General features: G+C 37.6%; 1 protein-coding gene across 8 annotated transcripts in view; it reads right to left on the minus strand.

Moving 5' to 3' along the window:
- LOC139758988 (vascular endothelial growth factor receptor 1-like) overlaps positions 1-18,217 on the minus strand; it is a 150,500-nt gene that overhangs the window by 79,837 nt on the left and 52,446 nt on the right. For 4 of the 8 annotated variants that reach the window (XM_071680862.1, XM_071680866.1, XM_071680861.1 and 1 more), the window contains 4 exons: positions 16,755-16,838; positions 13,107-13,218; positions 11,901-12,031; positions 9,161-9,305 (listed from right to left, as the gene is read on the minus strand). In XM_071680862.1, the coding sequence (XP_071536963.1) occupies positions 9,161-9,305; positions 11,901-12,031; positions 13,107-13,218; positions 16,755-16,838 (472 nt within the window). The remainder of the gene's footprint in view (positions 1-9,160; positions 9,306-11,900; positions 12,032-13,106; positions 13,219-16,754; positions 16,839-18,217) is intronic. The other 4 variants (XM_071680863.1, XM_071680868.1, XM_071680865.1 and 1 more) reach the window with 1 other exon arrangement.

Below are 18,217 nucleotides of genomic sequence, written 5' to 3' on the forward strand. Positions count from 1 at the left end.
CTTGTTCCCTCCACCTCTTGACACATATATCCTCTTTGTCAATCTTTCCTCACTCATTCTCTCCATATGACCAAACCATTTCAATACACCCTCTTCTGCTCTCTTAACCACACTCTTTTTATTACCACACATGACAGCTAGAGACTGAGTGTGAACGAATGTGGCCTTTGTTGTCTTTTCCTAGCGCTACCTTGCACACATGCAGGAGGAGGGGGTTGTCATTTCATGTGTGGCGGAGTGGCGACGGGAATGAATAAAGGCAGCAAGTATGAATTATGTACATGTGTATATATGTATATGTCTGTGTATGTATATATATATGTATATGTTGAATGTAGAGGTATGTATATGTGTGCATGTGGAAGCGTATGTATATACATGTGTATGTGGGTGGGTTGGGCCATTCTTGCGTCTGTTTCCTTGTGCTACCTCGCTAACACGGGAGACAGCGACAAAGTATAATAGCATCTCTCTTACCTTTTCATTACTTACTCGATCAAACCAATGCAAATTACTAGACCATAATAATGATCAATAAAGAAGAATATTACTCTCACTTCATATGTAAATAAGATGTAGTAACTGCAAAATGCCTCTTATACTGATTTTTAGTCTCTATATTTTCAGCTGAACAGGCTGCAGACCAGTACCACATCTACGTATTAGTATGATGTTTCAAGTAAATCCTAGAATTTCTATGGTCACCTTCTAAATGTGGTATGATTGAAGCATTTTAAAGAGATAAGAGTTCAGGATATTCAATGAGACTGGAGACAGAAGAGGTTAAAGTGAATGTAACAATACTTGGAAGAATTAAAAAAGCCATCATTCTTTGGATGGAATGTTACAATGCACGTTTTCAAGATGATAGATATACAGTTTCCAGACAAAAGCAATACAGATGAGCAAGCATGGATGAACGTTTAAAATCATATACTGTCAAATCACAGAGGTGGGATGGTGTCCTGTTTATAATGTAATAAGATTGTATCCAAAGATAGAGGTGCTTCTTTTACTGTAATAGAGAGGTTATATGAAAAGATACTACATTAAGAAAACTTTCATCAGGAAAGAATAAAAGTTGGAGCTGTCCAAAGTGGAAAAACAAAGAAAAAGTGAGCTCTGGAAAATAAAAAGCTGTTGCTCTCAAGGCAGTCCTGCAAACTGTGAAATCTCTTTGATCTTCAGGGTTAAATGCCTCTAATCCCCTTCCATTTGGTGAGGTAATCTCCCCTACCCTTTACCAATCATCTGTACAGCTGATGCAGCCTACAGGTTCACCCATCCACCAGTCAGCTACCCACATGCAGAAATGATGTCTCATTCCACTGGCTACCTCATAATTCTCAGAACATGGATACTCTGGTTAAGAGAAACTTTTTTGAATGAGAGAAAATATGGCAGGAAACAGCAACCCAAAAAATTGCTTGAAGTTGACAGGTTGGTTGACAAATAAGGTTTTAGGCCTATGAACTGCCAAGATCACTAAGAAATCAACTTCAAACTACATCCACCAACCAAAAAATCTTTAACACCTACAAGTATTAATTCAAAGAAACATACATTTTCCCTATGCATATGGCCCACAGTTATGAAGAGAAACAGCTTTTCATTCTTCAAAATTCATCTTTCTCTCCAGAGTCAGTCTGTCCTGTAAGCTGTGAGAGCATACCAACATGGATGAAGAAAGTTACACCAAAAACTTTTAAACCAACACAGTTAACTAAGACAAAAACAATTACTTTAAAGGTATTTTGCACATGTGCAAACCTCTGCTTTGAAAGTGGCATTCCCAACATACAATGTTGATTCCCATGTCCGGAAAGGATCACTTAAGCAAAGGGATAAATTTCTTCATAACAAAAATCAAAAGAAAAAAAAAAAGGTTAGAAACCACCTTTCTGACATCATAGGTTCTAAAATACAAGCTAGGATGAGCCAGTAAAACAAGTTTTTAATCCAAGATGAAATGTCCTTACAGAAAGCACTCTTCAGGCTTCCTGAACAAATAAACAGGTGTTTCTTTCAACAGACTTTTGTGATCTCTAAGTTTCTCAAAGATAATATGGGCATAAGGGTATTTCAAAACTTACTCATGCCTCCCAGGCTTTTTAGGGATTGGGTGGATCTTAACCCAAAAGAGTCATCACAGGGAAAAAATTTCTTATATTTGGACACTGCATGTATCTCTAACTTTTCTTGCAGCCCTAAAAGCTATCAGAAAAGGTGTTTGTACAGTAAGCATGAGGAACCTATATTATCTGATAGTTCTGCCATCTCTCTCTTAGGATGCAATGGGATCCATTACGTATCCCTGACTAGAAAGACATGAAAAGCTAATATCATGTACAACAAAAAATTTATCCCAATGGTTAAAGGATATTGGTTCCTTAAGGGCACTCCTATATAGGGCTATATTTTAAAATGACTAGGGAAGAATACAAAACAAAGTTTTTGAAGTTTCAGAAGAATCTGAACATTTGTAGACAACTGAAACATTCTAGACTGATTGAAAATGTCTATGAGTACAAAAATAACACAGGAGTAAGTCATTTTTCACATTCTCCAAACCAAACTAATAGTCTGAGAAAATCTGGATGTGTAAGTCCCAAAACCCTTGTTCCTGGTGCTGGGGTCCCAACCCTAGACTCAGGTAGTCTAGAGCAACTTGAGGTATCAGATGAGGGAGAATGTATAGCTGAAAAAGTTACTGGCACTAGAACTGACATTCAATTTTGGGATAAAAGATCCACTAACCCATGGAAGCTACAGTTTGAAAAGAAACCCCCACCTCCCATCAACATTAACGTATGGTAAGACAAAAATGTGGTTGTAATGATTCCAATCCATGACTAGGAGATCTGTTGCTACTCTTCCTTTATCAAACACTAGAGAAACACAAATTAGCTATAGGGCATTCTATTCAACAGACATATCAATGCTTTGTTAATTTTCCTTGAAAGTCTCCAACCTCAAGTAAAATTGAACATGAGAGAAATTATAAAGATCTATATGTTGAAAGAAACCAATGTTGTGTTAAACCTGTGTAATCCACAAGAGCAGAACCAATATATAGGATGAATCAGTGATAGGGATATGTAATGAGCACAGACAGAATCATGAAGTTATTCATGTTGATTTTTGTAATCACGAAGAGAGGATAAAGCTGAAAAAATTCAAGTTAAAGCAATGCCAGCTATACATGTAATGATACATACACAATCACTGTACATGCCTTCCTTACTAAAGTACCCAAAGGAAAGTCATTGCAATTACATAATGATAAACGAATTTAGGGGCAGGTTTACATCCACATAATTTTGCGCCTATTAGATCCATTACTGCTACGCAGATTGGACAGGATACATGAAATATTCTACACAATCTCAGTACCCATCAATTCCTTCCAACTATCATCCTTCATCAATTAATTACCTCCTCTTTTAATAATCTCACTAAGGTTCTCAATTTCAAAATAAATTTTCAAACAAGTTCTGAAAAACAAAAGACACTCCCCAAAAATTATACGATGAATACAGCACAGTACATAACTGTCAGTCTTCACTTGACTGTTTGAGGATCCTAAATTACTGTTTCTGAATGCACTTGAGAAGATCTCCGTAATATCCAAAATACTAAAGATTAACACACAAGTACATTGCCATTTCACATTCACATCCATCCAAATATAAAACAAAAAAAAAATGTATATGAAACTAAATCAATATAACAAAGTTCATCTGACCTTTCATAAATGAAACTAATGTACATGTAAATCTTAAAGAGGCTCCAAGCAGTTCAAGCAACATCAAGCAAAGCAAACCAGCTTTTATGCCCACTGAAGTCTGAGGCAGACTTTCACAATTACGGGAACACTTCATAATCCCAGAAGCATTTTGAAAACATTGTAAGTTCACACAATATAACAACATGCAAGAAATGAATAGCATATTTGATATGGGGCATGAAGTTTCCAAATATATATAAAATCAAAACAAAAACAATTTGGCACACATGATGAAAGATTACTTAATGGGATATATGGTAAGTTTTGGAAAGAGAAAAGGTGTATCAAAATTCCTAAAAGCAATGTATATCCTGTCATGAGGTCAAAGCCTGTCACTTATTCTGAAATATTCTTGAGAAAGTTTGTAAAAATATGAAAAATGTTTCTTAAGTGCTATATAACTACACCTAGGAGCAAATGAAATCAATTTCTATGTTAGTAAGTTCTTTTTGAGTTCAGTAACCTGGGCACCACCTAATTTGACATAAAAACTATAAAGTATTTTCTTTTTGGAAATACACATGAAAAGTTGCATAACATTATCCCAATAAAAGGCACCCACCAAGCCAGTTTATCCAAAAGTACAAGTAACTGTCTGAAATTATATCAAATTCTAACCTCAGACAAAGTTATGCAAGATATAAAACAGAACTTAAGATGAGCATAGCATCCTAAGTTCTCTGTCAAAATTTTCCCAAAGACAGCACTAGTCAATCACAAGAAACACGACCACTTCCAATGATACCTAGGCAAAACTAAGCAGTCCATCAACTAAGACACACGAAGGGTTAAGTAACACTACCTAAAGGTAATTAAGATTTCTTTCAGCTACCTGTGCTTTGGTTACCAATGGGACTGTGATTTCAAGAAATCCTGTGCTTTGGCTACCAATGGGACTGTGATTTCAATGTTGCTTTTGAATTCAGCTGTCTTTAAATGGGTATGTGTGCATGTAACTGTGGTGTATGTTGGTTTAAGAAGAAAGTTGGTTTAGCTAAGCTTTGCTCACAGTGTATACTGATGAACAATTGGAGCCCCTCCCAAAGCTTCGAGGCTCCATATCAATATTAGTGTTCTGTATTAGAGTTGCTGATGAAGTTTTAAATATGTCTACAGTTTGTGTCTCCACTGTCTTCTAGATTCTACTAAACTTTTTAAGTTGGCCACCATTCAATTATCAAAGATCTGGCATTAGGACTGAAAGGATTAAATCATTAATATGAGTGATACATAAAATTTGGTGAAAATACATTTACAGTATGTTATCAAACATTATAATAAAATCTACTATACTAATTGGGGTATGGCATTGAAGAGGTCCACAATGTAGCCTACTGTGTATATCTATACATGTTATTGATTCAAATAGTTATAAACATATCAATAATGTCTAAAAATAAAGAAAACAATAAGCTTACATATTGTTACTAAACATTACAAAAGATCTACTGTAATTGTAGGAGATGCCTTAGAGCAGCCTACGACAACTTCCACATGGTACTTATTCATAAAGAATGGTTATCTATATAGCTTTAATGACATGTCAGTGATGTCTAAAAATGCAAAATATAAATCTTCAATCCTTCTTCAATTAAATGAAAAAAAGGGAATAATAACAATACTTCTGTCCACGGTGATGCACTTACTGGTCAGCTGATGTCAGAGGGAATTAGTAGAGCATAAGCTGTTAAGCCTACTCTAAGCCTGACCCAGCAATAAGGCTCCCTGCCTCACCCATAACACCATTTCCTTCTCCACCCACACCATCAACACTCTCTTCCTCCCTTACCCACTCCACTGCTCTACTCCACTCCACTATCAGCCCCATCCCCCAACCCACACCAAAACTTCTCCCTTACCTTCCATCCACATCACCTCGGCTCACTGCCTATCCCATCCACATCATTGTGCTCTTCTTCCTCCACTTACATCATTACCACTACCTCAGTTCTTTCCCCCTTCCTCTCTCCCCTACACCACTACTGCTCCCTTTTCCTCTTACCTACACCATCACTTCTTCCCTCACCCACACAACCAGCATTCCCTTCCTCCTTCATCAACAGTACCACTGCTCCTCCTCCTCTTACCCACACTAACACCACTGCTCCCTCCTCTCTTACCTAAGCAAACACCACTCCTTTCCTCACCCCACCAACTCAATCACTGCTTACTCCCTCCCACATCCACATTTTCAGCATTCCATTCCTCCTTCATTTGCACTACCACTGATCTCTTTCTCCCCTATCCAAATTACTGCCATCACTCCCTTCCACTTCTCATTCCTCCCTCATCCACCACACTACTACAATTCCCTTAATCCCTCTTCCACACTACCTCTATTCCATCCTCCCTTCTCCACATAACCATCACTCCCTTCCTCCCCCACCTACATCACCACCACTCCCTTCCTCTCCCACCTACATCACCACCACTCCCTTCCTCCCCCACCTACATAACCATAGCTCCCTCCCTCCCTTACCCACACTACCACCATTCCCATCCATCCATCTACACAAACACTGCTCACTCCCTCTAACCCACAACACTACAGCTAGAATGATTATTCTGTGTATCAAGAGAAATTAAATACAGACATGGAGCAACTAAAGAATCATCATCAAGAGAAATTAAATACAGACATGGAGCAACTAAAGAATCATTTAAAAGAAAACTTGACATATGAGTGAAATCAATTCCACATGAACCAAGATCTGATAATTATGTAATGCAGGTGGCAGCTGAGAAGAATAGTCTGATATGTCAGGCAAGACATGTGGTGAGCACTTTGTGCTAACCCTGCCATTCTAGCTAAATCTAGCCACTGGGAGATACTCTCATTTTACCATCACTCCCTTCTTCAGCCACATAACACTGTTCCTCCTCTCCCTCTATTACACTACTACAGTTTTCCTCCTTACCACCACCAATGCTCACTCCCTCATCTACAACACCATAGTCATAAAGTTCATTCAGTGACATTTAAAGAATTTTGTTATGAAACTGTTATTAGTCCATGCATGAAACCTAATCTGGTACAGTACAGAGTTTTAGTCAAGAGGGAGAATCTAGGAATGGCCGGAAATGGAACCTAATCTTTTGTCACATTAACATGTATTTGTTAATGATGAATTCATTCCTCAATACAAGGAGAGAGATTGGTATTCCACATTTCTGGTATCAACTTGCAGAAAAAGGCAACTGAGTTGGAAATATGACTTGTGTTAACTACAACTGGGTTTGTAATCATACAGGGATGACAAGAACTGATAGCTAGCTGAGATAATGTTCAACTTGCTTCGTGAGTGCTGGATGATAGATCAACACTGGGTAATGAACTCAAAGTAACAGTCTATTACAGAATCTGGCTTCTATGGGTTTTTACACTGGCATGTCTCCACATTTCATTCAACAGAGAATATACAGTATTGTTTACAGCTGAATCAATGAATATCTATATCTATGATCTTCCTTTTCCACTTCTTTCTGTTGTTATTTATAAGCTGATTTTTGCCAAAGTGATGAAACATGCTTTAAAATTCTCAGTCTACATTAACTAAAAAATTTCAAAGAACCTAAAATACTGGTATAATAAATAATACTCTAGGTACATAATCTAAAAAAAGAGGAATTTATAAAATCATGATAGTTAACTTCCTATATATAGATCTGTTTACTATCCATTACTGGTGAAAGATAACACATGCAGACTTAAAGATGGGGAGAATTTTGAATCAAAATACTACAGTCCTTTGAGAGGAAAAGAATAATACACATACCGGGGAAAGGGAGAATGAAGGTTATGTGTAAGATACTGCACAAAGATGGAAGAAGGAATGAAAGGGCAATAGAAAAGGAAAAGTAGGAAAAGGTATTGAAGAAGGATAGGGAAAAAGAATAGTGGTGGCAAGATCCTTGAAGGATACGAAAAATTAATAAGTTTAAGGTACCGCAGAAGGGTGTGAAAAGGAATATAAGAGTGTAGGCAAGTAGAAAGAGGCAATGGAGGATGTAAGATGCAGATGAAAGAAGAGAAAGAATGATAAGTACTTGGGAGTACATGGGAAGGACAGATAACAGAAGACCTAATGAGCTATTAGAAGGCTGTTGAAGAATATTAACAGGATCTTACAACTGTAAACTATACAGGAGATAAAGTAATGAAGCATATGACTTACACCAGATGACAGTTGAATGGGATGAAAAAATGGATATGGCAAGGTCCAGATGAAGGCTGTCAAGATAGACAATATATTGAAAAAAGTGAACTAAAGATTGGAGAAGGCAAGTATGAGACATAGCTAAAAGGAAAAGTGAGCATAATTACTTTAAGGTTAGGAGGAGAAAGGCAATGATTCTATCAAAATTAATCACATAACTTTTGTTATCAATAAGCTATGATGAATGTTAGATTCCCTATGGGAAAAAGATTGGCCTAAAGATATCATAAGTTAACTTCAGCTCATATACATTTCAAAGATACATAAAGAGTATCCAAAAGCAGGACAATTTAAATAAACAGGTTACAACTGTAACAATGTAATGCAACAAATGATAAATCAGATGGTCCCAAACAGACTATTTGAACTCAATGAAAAACAATTTGCAAGATGAGATTTCATATTTTCCTACTTGTTAGATTGATAAGAGAAGCTATTTGCAATCTACTTACTTGTTAGATTGATAAAAGAAGCTATATGCTGTCTAGTTACCTGTTAGATTGACAAGAAAAGCTATTTGCTATCTAGTTACTTATGAGCAGAGGAAGGGATATGAATTATAATTAAGTTTTTTACCAATTTAGCAAGAAAAGAATCCATAACAAGAAACTATTCAGGTATCCCTGGGAAGTGTCACCTCAGTGGTAAGACAGTACAAAGCATCGACATGCATGCAGAAATCAACATCATCAGGGTATACAATCCTCACACATTTAGTTAAGTATGCACCAAAAAGATGCATAACTCTGGCATACTTGAGTAAGTCAATGTCAAAAGGGGTACACGACCCTGGCATGCCTAAGGATATCACTATATATTTAGACAGTATGTGATTGTCAGATACTTCAGCTGATCACTACAAGAAAAGCATATAAGAATGTGTTTGTTTCTAAGAGTCCTTACCATACAGGTAAAAGCAGTGCTTAACATGGTAGCATGAGCATGACTGCTGGAGTAAGAAACATCACTCTTCCACAAACTGTCAGTTATGAAAAACAGTAACCAGTTTCTTGCTCTAAAGGAAGGATAATGCATATCATGATCTCCAGTAGGTAATAAAATGTGTGAACTTAGTGTAACATTTTTTTCAGGGGCAATGGCAGCAATATAATTTCTTGCAGGAAAACAGCAAGCAAACTAATTAATTTCAACTTACAAACTATCACATCGACGAATACAGTGAAAGTATCACGAAATGATGATGTTATACATTTATAGAATCCACTGTCTTGCACCACAACATTATGATATATAAATCCAATTCTTGGATTGAAGGAACTTCCTCTTTCTTCAACTATAACCTTTGAAGGAAACAAAATCATGATGATGTAAGGTACACTATTTCCAGAAAATTATCCTAATAGAAATAAGTACAATGTATGACAAAATCTGACAGTCTGTCACATTTATAATAAAAGTCTAGGCTATCAACTTGAAAATATTGGCTTGGAAAATATTGAAAATACTCCTCATCAGGACCCACATTCTTTCAAGTTCAGTCAAACTGACCACATCAAAGAAACTGTTTCATTAATGCCATAAATAAACACAAAATAATTCTTTATAAGGCCTAAGATTAGATTCTCATGCTTGAATAACTTAAGAAAAAATTTTGCATGAACACATTCTATGTAAATGACAGTGTTTTAAACTTTACTACAGCAACAGGTATATAATGAATCTCAACACTGAAATGAATATGAAAGTTCCAACAGTCAGTGATGCATGGTAAAAATTTTACATGGTAAAAAAGCACCAACTTCATCAAGATGCCATGCACAGTTTAAACAAAAAGCACCAACTCATATTTTAGTTGCTTCTAAGTTAAATAATCTCTGGTTAGTCTAGCTTAGCTTGGTTAGGTCACATATCTTGAAGTTAGTATGCACTACTTTTATACTGAATGATGATTTTACCCAGTTTTTATTTTTCCAAAAGAAAGGAACAGAGAGGGGGGGGCCAACTAAGGATTAACCCTCCAAGGCTCAGTCCTTTGTTCTTAATGCTACCTCATTAATGTGGGAAATGGGGAATATGTATGAAAAACATAATTCTATTTATTATTTCTATTATATTTGATCACCGTTTCCCACGTCTGTGAGGTAGTGGCAAGAAACAGACAAAGAATGGCACATCCATTCTCTCAACCACATTCTTTTTATTTCCACATATCTCTCTTACCCTCTCATTACTTACTCTCAAACCACCTCACACCACATATTACCCACAAACATTTCATTCCAACGCAACCACCCTCCTCCATATAACCCTATCTATAGCCCAGGCCTTGCAACCATGTTGTTGGAACTACTATTTCTTCAAACATACCCATTTTTGCTCTCCGAGATAACATTCGCTCCTTCCACACATTCTTCATCGCTCCCAGAACCTTTCCCCCCTCCCCCACCTTGTGCCTCACTTCTGCTTCCATGGTTCCATTCGCTGCTAAGTCCACTCCCAGATATCTAAGACACTTCACTTCCTCCGATTTTTCTCCTTTCAAACTTACATCCAAATTAACTTGTCCCTCAACCATATTAAACATAATATCCTTGCTCTTATTCACATTTACCCTCAAATTTCTCCTTTCACTCACTTTTCCAAACTCAGTCACCAACTTCTGCAGTTTTCCCTCGAATAAGCCACCAGAGCTGTATCATAGGCAAACAACAACTGACTTACTTCCCAGGCCCTCTCATCCCTAATAGACTGCACACTTGCCCCTCTCTCCAAAACTCCTGCATTTACCTCTCTAACCACCCCATCCATAAACAAATCAAATAACAAAGGAGACATCACACATCCCTGCTGCAGAGCGACCTTCACTGGGAACTAATCAATCTCCTCTCTTCCTACTCATACACATGCCTTACATCCTTGGTTATAAACGTTTCACTACTTCTAGCAGCTTATCTCCCACACCATATACTCTTAAGACCTTCCACAAAGCATCTCTATCAACCCTATTATATGCCTTCTCCAGATCCATAAATGCTACATACAAATCCATCTGTTTTTCTAAGAACTTCTCACACATTCTTCAAAGCAAACACCTGATCCACACATCCTTTATCACTTTTGAAACGACACTGCTCTTCCTTAATATGATGCTCTGTACATGCCTTCACCTTCTCAATCAATACCCTCTCATATAGTTTCCCAGGAATACTCAACAAACTTATGGCTCCGTAGTCTGAGCACTCACCTTTATCCCCTTTACCTTTGTACAATGGCACTATGTATGCATTTTGCCAATCCTCAGGCACTTCACCATGAGCCATACATACATTTGAATATCCTTACTAGCCAATCAACAACAAAGTCACCTCCTTTCTTAATAAATTCTATTGCAATACCATCCAAAACCTGCCACCTTGCTGGACTTCGTCTTCCACAAAGCTTTCACTACCTCTTCTCTCTTAACCAAACAATTCTCCCTAATCCTCTCGTTTCACACACCATCCTGACTAAAACACCCTATATCTGCCACTCTATCATCAAACACATTCAACAATGGCCACATCAGCTCACATCCATACATGAGCTCTCATTTTTTATTATTTACTAATCCTGGGACCCTTTTTATGAGACTCAGGCTCCTGCATCTTTGAGGCTGTGCTCATTAATATTCCAAAACAGTCATTGTGAAGTGAGTGCCCATATCAACTTAATATCCTTTAACACTGACTGACAAAATCAGAAATACTTCAATATATGCATCCCATACAAAGTATAATGAGGAGCAATGGATATTAATCAGAAATTCAAAACCCACACTCAAAGTACAGAGTCATATAATCAAAATACATTATAATTCATTTAGATACAAATTATAGTACCTGTGTTTGAAAATATCATGAAAATATACAGTGACAGAACTTCTGTAATATTCTTACCTCAGCAGAATCCTTCCACAGCTGAACAGTGATGTTTGGCAAAGTGGGACGGCAATCAATGACAAGTTTCTCTGCTGTTGTGACCTTGATGTGATCTACTCTATCACCACTAACTAAGCCATTTTCACCATCTGTGAATAATTTTGGCATGATATGTGGATGGTAATATCACCATACTCCAAATAAATAATAAACTAGATTTTATGCAGGAATACTTGAAATATCCTAGTCTTGTTTCTAAGCATCCTTAACAATACAAACACAAACCATGCATTTAAATCTTTACAAATTCCTTACACATCCCAGTTATCTTGTTGGAAGCTATCCTCTTTTGAACTATCTACAATCTTCACAAAACAAATTACAAACTGCTTTTCAACATATGCTAGCCTTGTCTCAATTCACTGCCTAACAAAGAGTTTCTTCCATGAGTAACATCACAGATAAGGTGCCATCTTTTATCAATGCCATTTCAACAAAATTTTCAGTAATTCTTACTCCTTCCAAGATACTGAGTTAGTATTACCAGAATCATCCTATCATTTAGCTTAACTTGGTGGCAGGTGGCAGCATTTCACCTCATCTGATTTAATGATAATCCCTGGAGAAATGTGTTTGGTGGCCTAGCCTATGGCTGCACCTGTAATGTTGATTCCCATGACATCCATCCTCAATGTTTGGCAGTGGCAAGATCAAAAGATAATGCTGTAATAACAGACAACCTGACCTTTTCCATATCAAAATATAATGCTATAATAACAAGCGACCTGACCTTTTCCATAAGAAGAGCTGTTCTCAGTCCACCAGCATGGAGAAAGGTCAAAGCTTGCAACATTCGGCTTCGACATTCCTGATTCCCTTTGGGAATAACTACCCCTCCCAGACCTGACCTCCTGCCTCTTAAAATTCTGGGTATCACCACAGGAAGACAGTCAGTCAGTTGGCTGGCTTTAAACAACAAGTGTACCACCCTGGTACTTAAAGTCTTAGCAAGTCTAGAGCAGTGTTTCCTGAGGCTCCTATCTAATTTTCCACATGAATACTTCTAACTTATGCTCCTACCATCCATGGTTGAAAAATGTGAATTAATATGATTTAAAAAAGCCAAGTTTATTACTAAACAAAAGGATATAACCATGGTCATACAATGTACTGTATACTGTATAATCCTGCATGTAAGTCTTTCTAAAATTGGCATGGCCATACCATGTACGTAGATGTAAGTCCGGGCAACATTATCTACGTCAGTAGCATAGTTTGTGGCATCACTGTAGTGGCAGTAATAGAAGCCTGTGTCACTTGTAAGTGGATCTCTTATCTGTAAAAATAGAGTATAAATTAGATTGCTTTTCTGTCTACTTTTCTGGAAAGGAGGGAAAGATAGAGGATTATATGCATGGAATAATAATAATTTCTTAGCCCTAAATATGTCCACCAAAGAAGAAATAGAATTATGAAGTCACAATAATGCCTTGGAATATACCAAGAAGATACCAAATAAAAATTACATGAAAAATCTGAAAACAGAGGAAAAGACTAAGCATTGTACAACAACAACAAAAAATGAAAAATGCTTTAAAAAACAAAATACACATTCTAAAGAAAGCTTGACGCTTACCAAATGAACCCAGTGCTTACTACACTGAAATATGTGATACAAGCGTGAGAAACAGTATCATTCATCAAGCATAATATGCATAAAGCACACAGTGCTAGCCCTGCCAACAGACTACATCTCATCATAGGTACTCAGATGTAAATAGATACTCACCATTAACTCGATTCCCAAAGCCATGGGATGGATTAGGTATACCTATCTATCTAAATCTCTGAATCCCATTCCCTCCAGGAACTCCAATCAAGGATTGGTCATAGCAAAAGAGTCTCCAATTATCCCTGTCCTTACACGCATTCCTTTACACGCATTCCTTGCATACATCATTCCATGCATTCTCCCAATATTTCTCTCCTTCCAGTATTCCTCCACCCTATTTGCCCATGTCACAGATGGTCTTCCACTCACACCAACCCCTTTAATTGTACTATGATTCACTCTCCATGAAAACTCCCAGTCATGCATTCTTTCCACATGCCCAAACTACCTCAAAGTATTACGTTTCATCCATTCAACCACTCCACAATTCATTCTCTTTGCATTTCCTGTCATACCACATCTCATACACCCTTTCATTTCTCTCTTCAATTCATCTAGTCACATCACATGTTTTTCTCAAAAAGCTCACTTCCACAGCCTATTCTTGACCTCTGTGACTCATTCCATGTCCATGTTTCTGCTGTATAGGTCAGGGTTAGGATGACTATGCTGTTCCTTCATCTTCTCTCCACTTCCATACTAACACCTCTCCCCTTCATTATTCTACTAGGGGACCCAATGACTCTCCTACCCAGTACTGCTCTCTACTTTATATCTCCTTCCATATGACACTTACTCAAAACAGCTCCTAGATACTTAAAAGTCTCTCACTTCTTCCAGTTCCCCCCCCCCCCCCATAGCCAAAGCACAATTTAGTACACTTTCTTCTTTTACTCTATATGGTTTTATAAAATCTATGCTTTCACTCTGTTTCCTTTCAAACACCATTTCTTTAATCATATTTGCATTTACCTTCAATTACCTATGCTTACACACATCATAAAACACAGCCTTCTGCAACTCCACTCTCAGTAAACAACACAGTTCATCTGCAATCAGGCTTGCCACTAGCCACCATATCTCTCCACCACACTCCATGTCTGAGCCCCTTTTCCCTATATGTATACTAAAAAGCCACTGTGACATCACACAGCCCTGCCATTTCCAGTGGGGAGGAGTGGCACTGGGAATGGATAAAGGCAAGTATAAATATGTAAATGTGAATATATGTGTCTTTTCCTAGCGCTACCTCGCACACACGCGGGAGGAGGGGGGTGCCATTTCATGTGTGGTGGGGTGGCGACGGGAATGGAAGGCACCATGTATGAATGTGTACATGTGTATATATGTATATGTCTGTGTATGTATACATATGTATACGGGTTTGGATGGTATTGCAGTGGAATTTATTATAAAAGGGGGTGACTGTATTGTTGACTGCTTGGTAAGGTTATTCAATGCATGTATGACTCATGGTGAGGTACCTGAGGATTGGTGGGATGCTTGCATAGTGCCATTGTACAAAGGCAAAGGGGATAAAAGTGAGTGCTCAAATTACAGAGGTATAAGTTTGTTGAGTATTCCTGGGAAATTATATGGGAGAGTATTGATTGAGAGGGTGAAGGCATGTACAGAGCATCAGATTGGGGAAGAGCAGTGAGGTTTCAGAAGTGGTAGAGGATGTGTGGATCAAGTGTTTGCTTTGAAGAATGTATGTGAGAAATACTTAGAAAAGCAAATGGATTTGTATGTAGCATTTATGGATCTGGAGAAGGTATATGATAGAGTTGATAGAGATGCTCTGTGGAAGGTATTAAGTACATATAGTGTGGGAGGCAAGTTGTTAGAAGCAGTGAAAAGTTTTTATCGAGGACGTAAGGCATGTGAACATGCAGGAAGAGAGGAAAGTGATTGGTTCTTAGTGAATGTTGGTTTGTGGCAGGGGTGTGTGATGTCTCCATGGTTGTTTAATTTGTTTATATATGGGGTTGTTAGGGAGGTGAATGCAAGAGTTTTGGAAAGAGGGGCAAGTATGCAGTCTGTTGTGGATGAGAGGGCTTGGGAAGTGAGTCAGTTGATGTTCGCTGACGATACAGTGCTGGTGGCTGATTCGGGTGAGAAACTGCAGAAGCTGGTGACTGAGTTAGGTAAAGTGTGTGAAAGAAGAAAGCTGAGAGTAAATGTGAATAAGAGCAAGGTTATTAGGTACAGTAGGGTTGAGGGACAAGTCAATTGGGAGATAAGTTTGAATGGAGAAAAACTGGAGTAAGTGAAGTGTTTTAGATATCTGGGAGTGGATTTGACAGTGGATGGAACCATGGAAGTGGAAGTGAGTCAGAGGGTGGGGGAGGGGGCGAAAGTTCTGGGAGCACTGAAAAATGTGTGGAAGTCGAGAACATTATCTCGGAAAGCAAAAATGGGTATGTTTGAAGGAATAGTGGTTCCAACGATGTTATATGGCTGCGAGGCATGGGCTATAGATAGAGTTGTGGTATTACTGTACTGGAAAGCAACATTACAAGCACTGTTTTTTAGAACGTGTCTTAGATTAGCTAAGTTTGGAGAATAGGGCAACACTAAACAAAATTCAGATATCCTTATTTGTTACATTTTTGTTGCAAGAAGCATAAAACATCTTCCTAGCTTTCCAGTAAGCTTCATTCACAAACCAATTGGGATAACATAACTGTCTAGAGATACGTCTTATATGACTACATTTGTCTACCAGGCCTATGGGATCACATCTGTAGTGCTCTTAAAAACATAGACATAACTACAAACATTTTCATAGAAGAATAATGTACTGAGAAATGATGAATATATCTCTCAGAGTTGGTAAGCTTCCTGAAGATCTTTAAGGACAAATGGCTAGATTCTCTTTATCAACACATCAAGAAAGGGCAGTCTGCCTTCTTTTCCCCATTCAATCTTAAATCTGATAAAGGGGTGGATGTTATTCAATTCATTAAAGAAAATATCACAGACTTTCGGATGATAATTGTATGATCCTCCTTTTCAATGAAAAATGTATGATGTGTATGAAGTCTCCTTGGTATGTGTTTGTATGTTTACACAATGAGAATCAGGATAATCAAGAGCTGGAAACATAAGGAGTTTACAAGCATGCATCCATAAGCCTGAACACACACAGACAAATGTTACTACCATGAATGTACACATTTTCAAAGTTGGTTACTTACCGTAAGTGATGAAACATATGGATAGTCAGTATTAGGGTGATTCGCATGGGTGATGCTTACAATGTCAGTGTCATCTTGTGAAAGCTGAAAAGAAACATATCTTTAGAAACGTCATGTCCTTGAATTGCATGGATCAGTATAATTCAGATAATACAATATAATCTTATAATTCTGTACTTACATAAACTGGTTTGACATATATCACATATCAGAGCTAACTCAGAAATTAGAGTTTTGAAAGATATAAGACTAGAGAGCATACAGTATGAGTATGCTATCAATCTGTATTCTATCAGCCACTCCCTACATGCAGCACAGTGGCTGACAAGAGTATAGCTAGCTTTTTATGTTGTGGTTAAGATAGAAAAAAAAACTTGAAACAAAATCAAGGTTAAACTGAAGTGACTTGTTTAAGTTCTTACTAAACATTACTAGTCAGTAAATTCAAATAACTCTGAATCCAAATAATTTTGCTATGGCCAACCTGGTTCTCACATTAAACTTATATTTACATCTGTATTTCAAAGTGAAGGATGAATTGTTATACTGTACATTAAATTTTTCCCTACATGTCCTCTGTTAAAAGGGTAAGTGAACCGAAAAAAGACAAAGGGTATATCACAATGATATGTTGGATAAAAAAAATCAAAATAATACTTTGACTGGAGACAAAAAAAAAAGTAAAGCAGCTGCCTACTTGCACTCATTAAACTTGAGGGCAATATTACCAGGGCCAAGCTGTTCAAACATATTGCTCATGTTTACAAAAATTAGCAGATTCAAGCCTTCCAGGCCTTTGTCTGGTCACCCTTGCGGAGGGATACCACATCCTCCCTCACCACTACCACTCACTTACTCCCTGACTACCACACTCTCCTCACCCCCACCATTAATTCCCTCCCTAGCTACCATAACCTTGCTTTGCCACCAATAGCACTTCCTCTTTCCCTGGCCACCACACTCTGAACGGCAAACACCACTGTCCAATAGTACAATCACTACCCCTGCCATTTTCCCTCACCATACCTTCCATATTGCCTGGACAGCATTTTTTCTCTGACAATAAAATATTTTTCCAAAATATTCCACTCTAGCAACCAGCAATTTCTATCCTGCCAGGGAAATGGGTAAATTATTAGCAACTGTGAGGGTTTATCGTTGGTGCACCTAACAATTTCCCATTGTGTCTACAGACTAGGAATGGACAAACAAGAGTGCCTTTTTATAGTAAAGATTATGGTGTTAAGAAATTCCATAAAACTCAGAGAGCATATTGGCACTCTAAGTTTATCAAGTACAATTTCATTATCACCTTCCTTACATACAAGCATGAGATTTGCCCGCTTTGACTCCTCTAGAACCACATCCTCCTTCACTGACAAACTGAACCACCTTCTTCCCCAATCCAATTGGCAGTATGGCTACAATGATCACCACTTTGAAGACAATTTTGAACTTATCAT

Source organism: Panulirus ornatus, chromosome 32, assembly GCF_036320965.1.
Source record: "Panulirus ornatus isolate Po-2019 chromosome 32, ASM3632096v1, whole genome shotgun sequence".
Classification (NCBI taxonomy): Eukaryota; Metazoa; Arthropoda; class Malacostraca; order Decapoda; family Palinuridae; genus Panulirus; species Panulirus ornatus.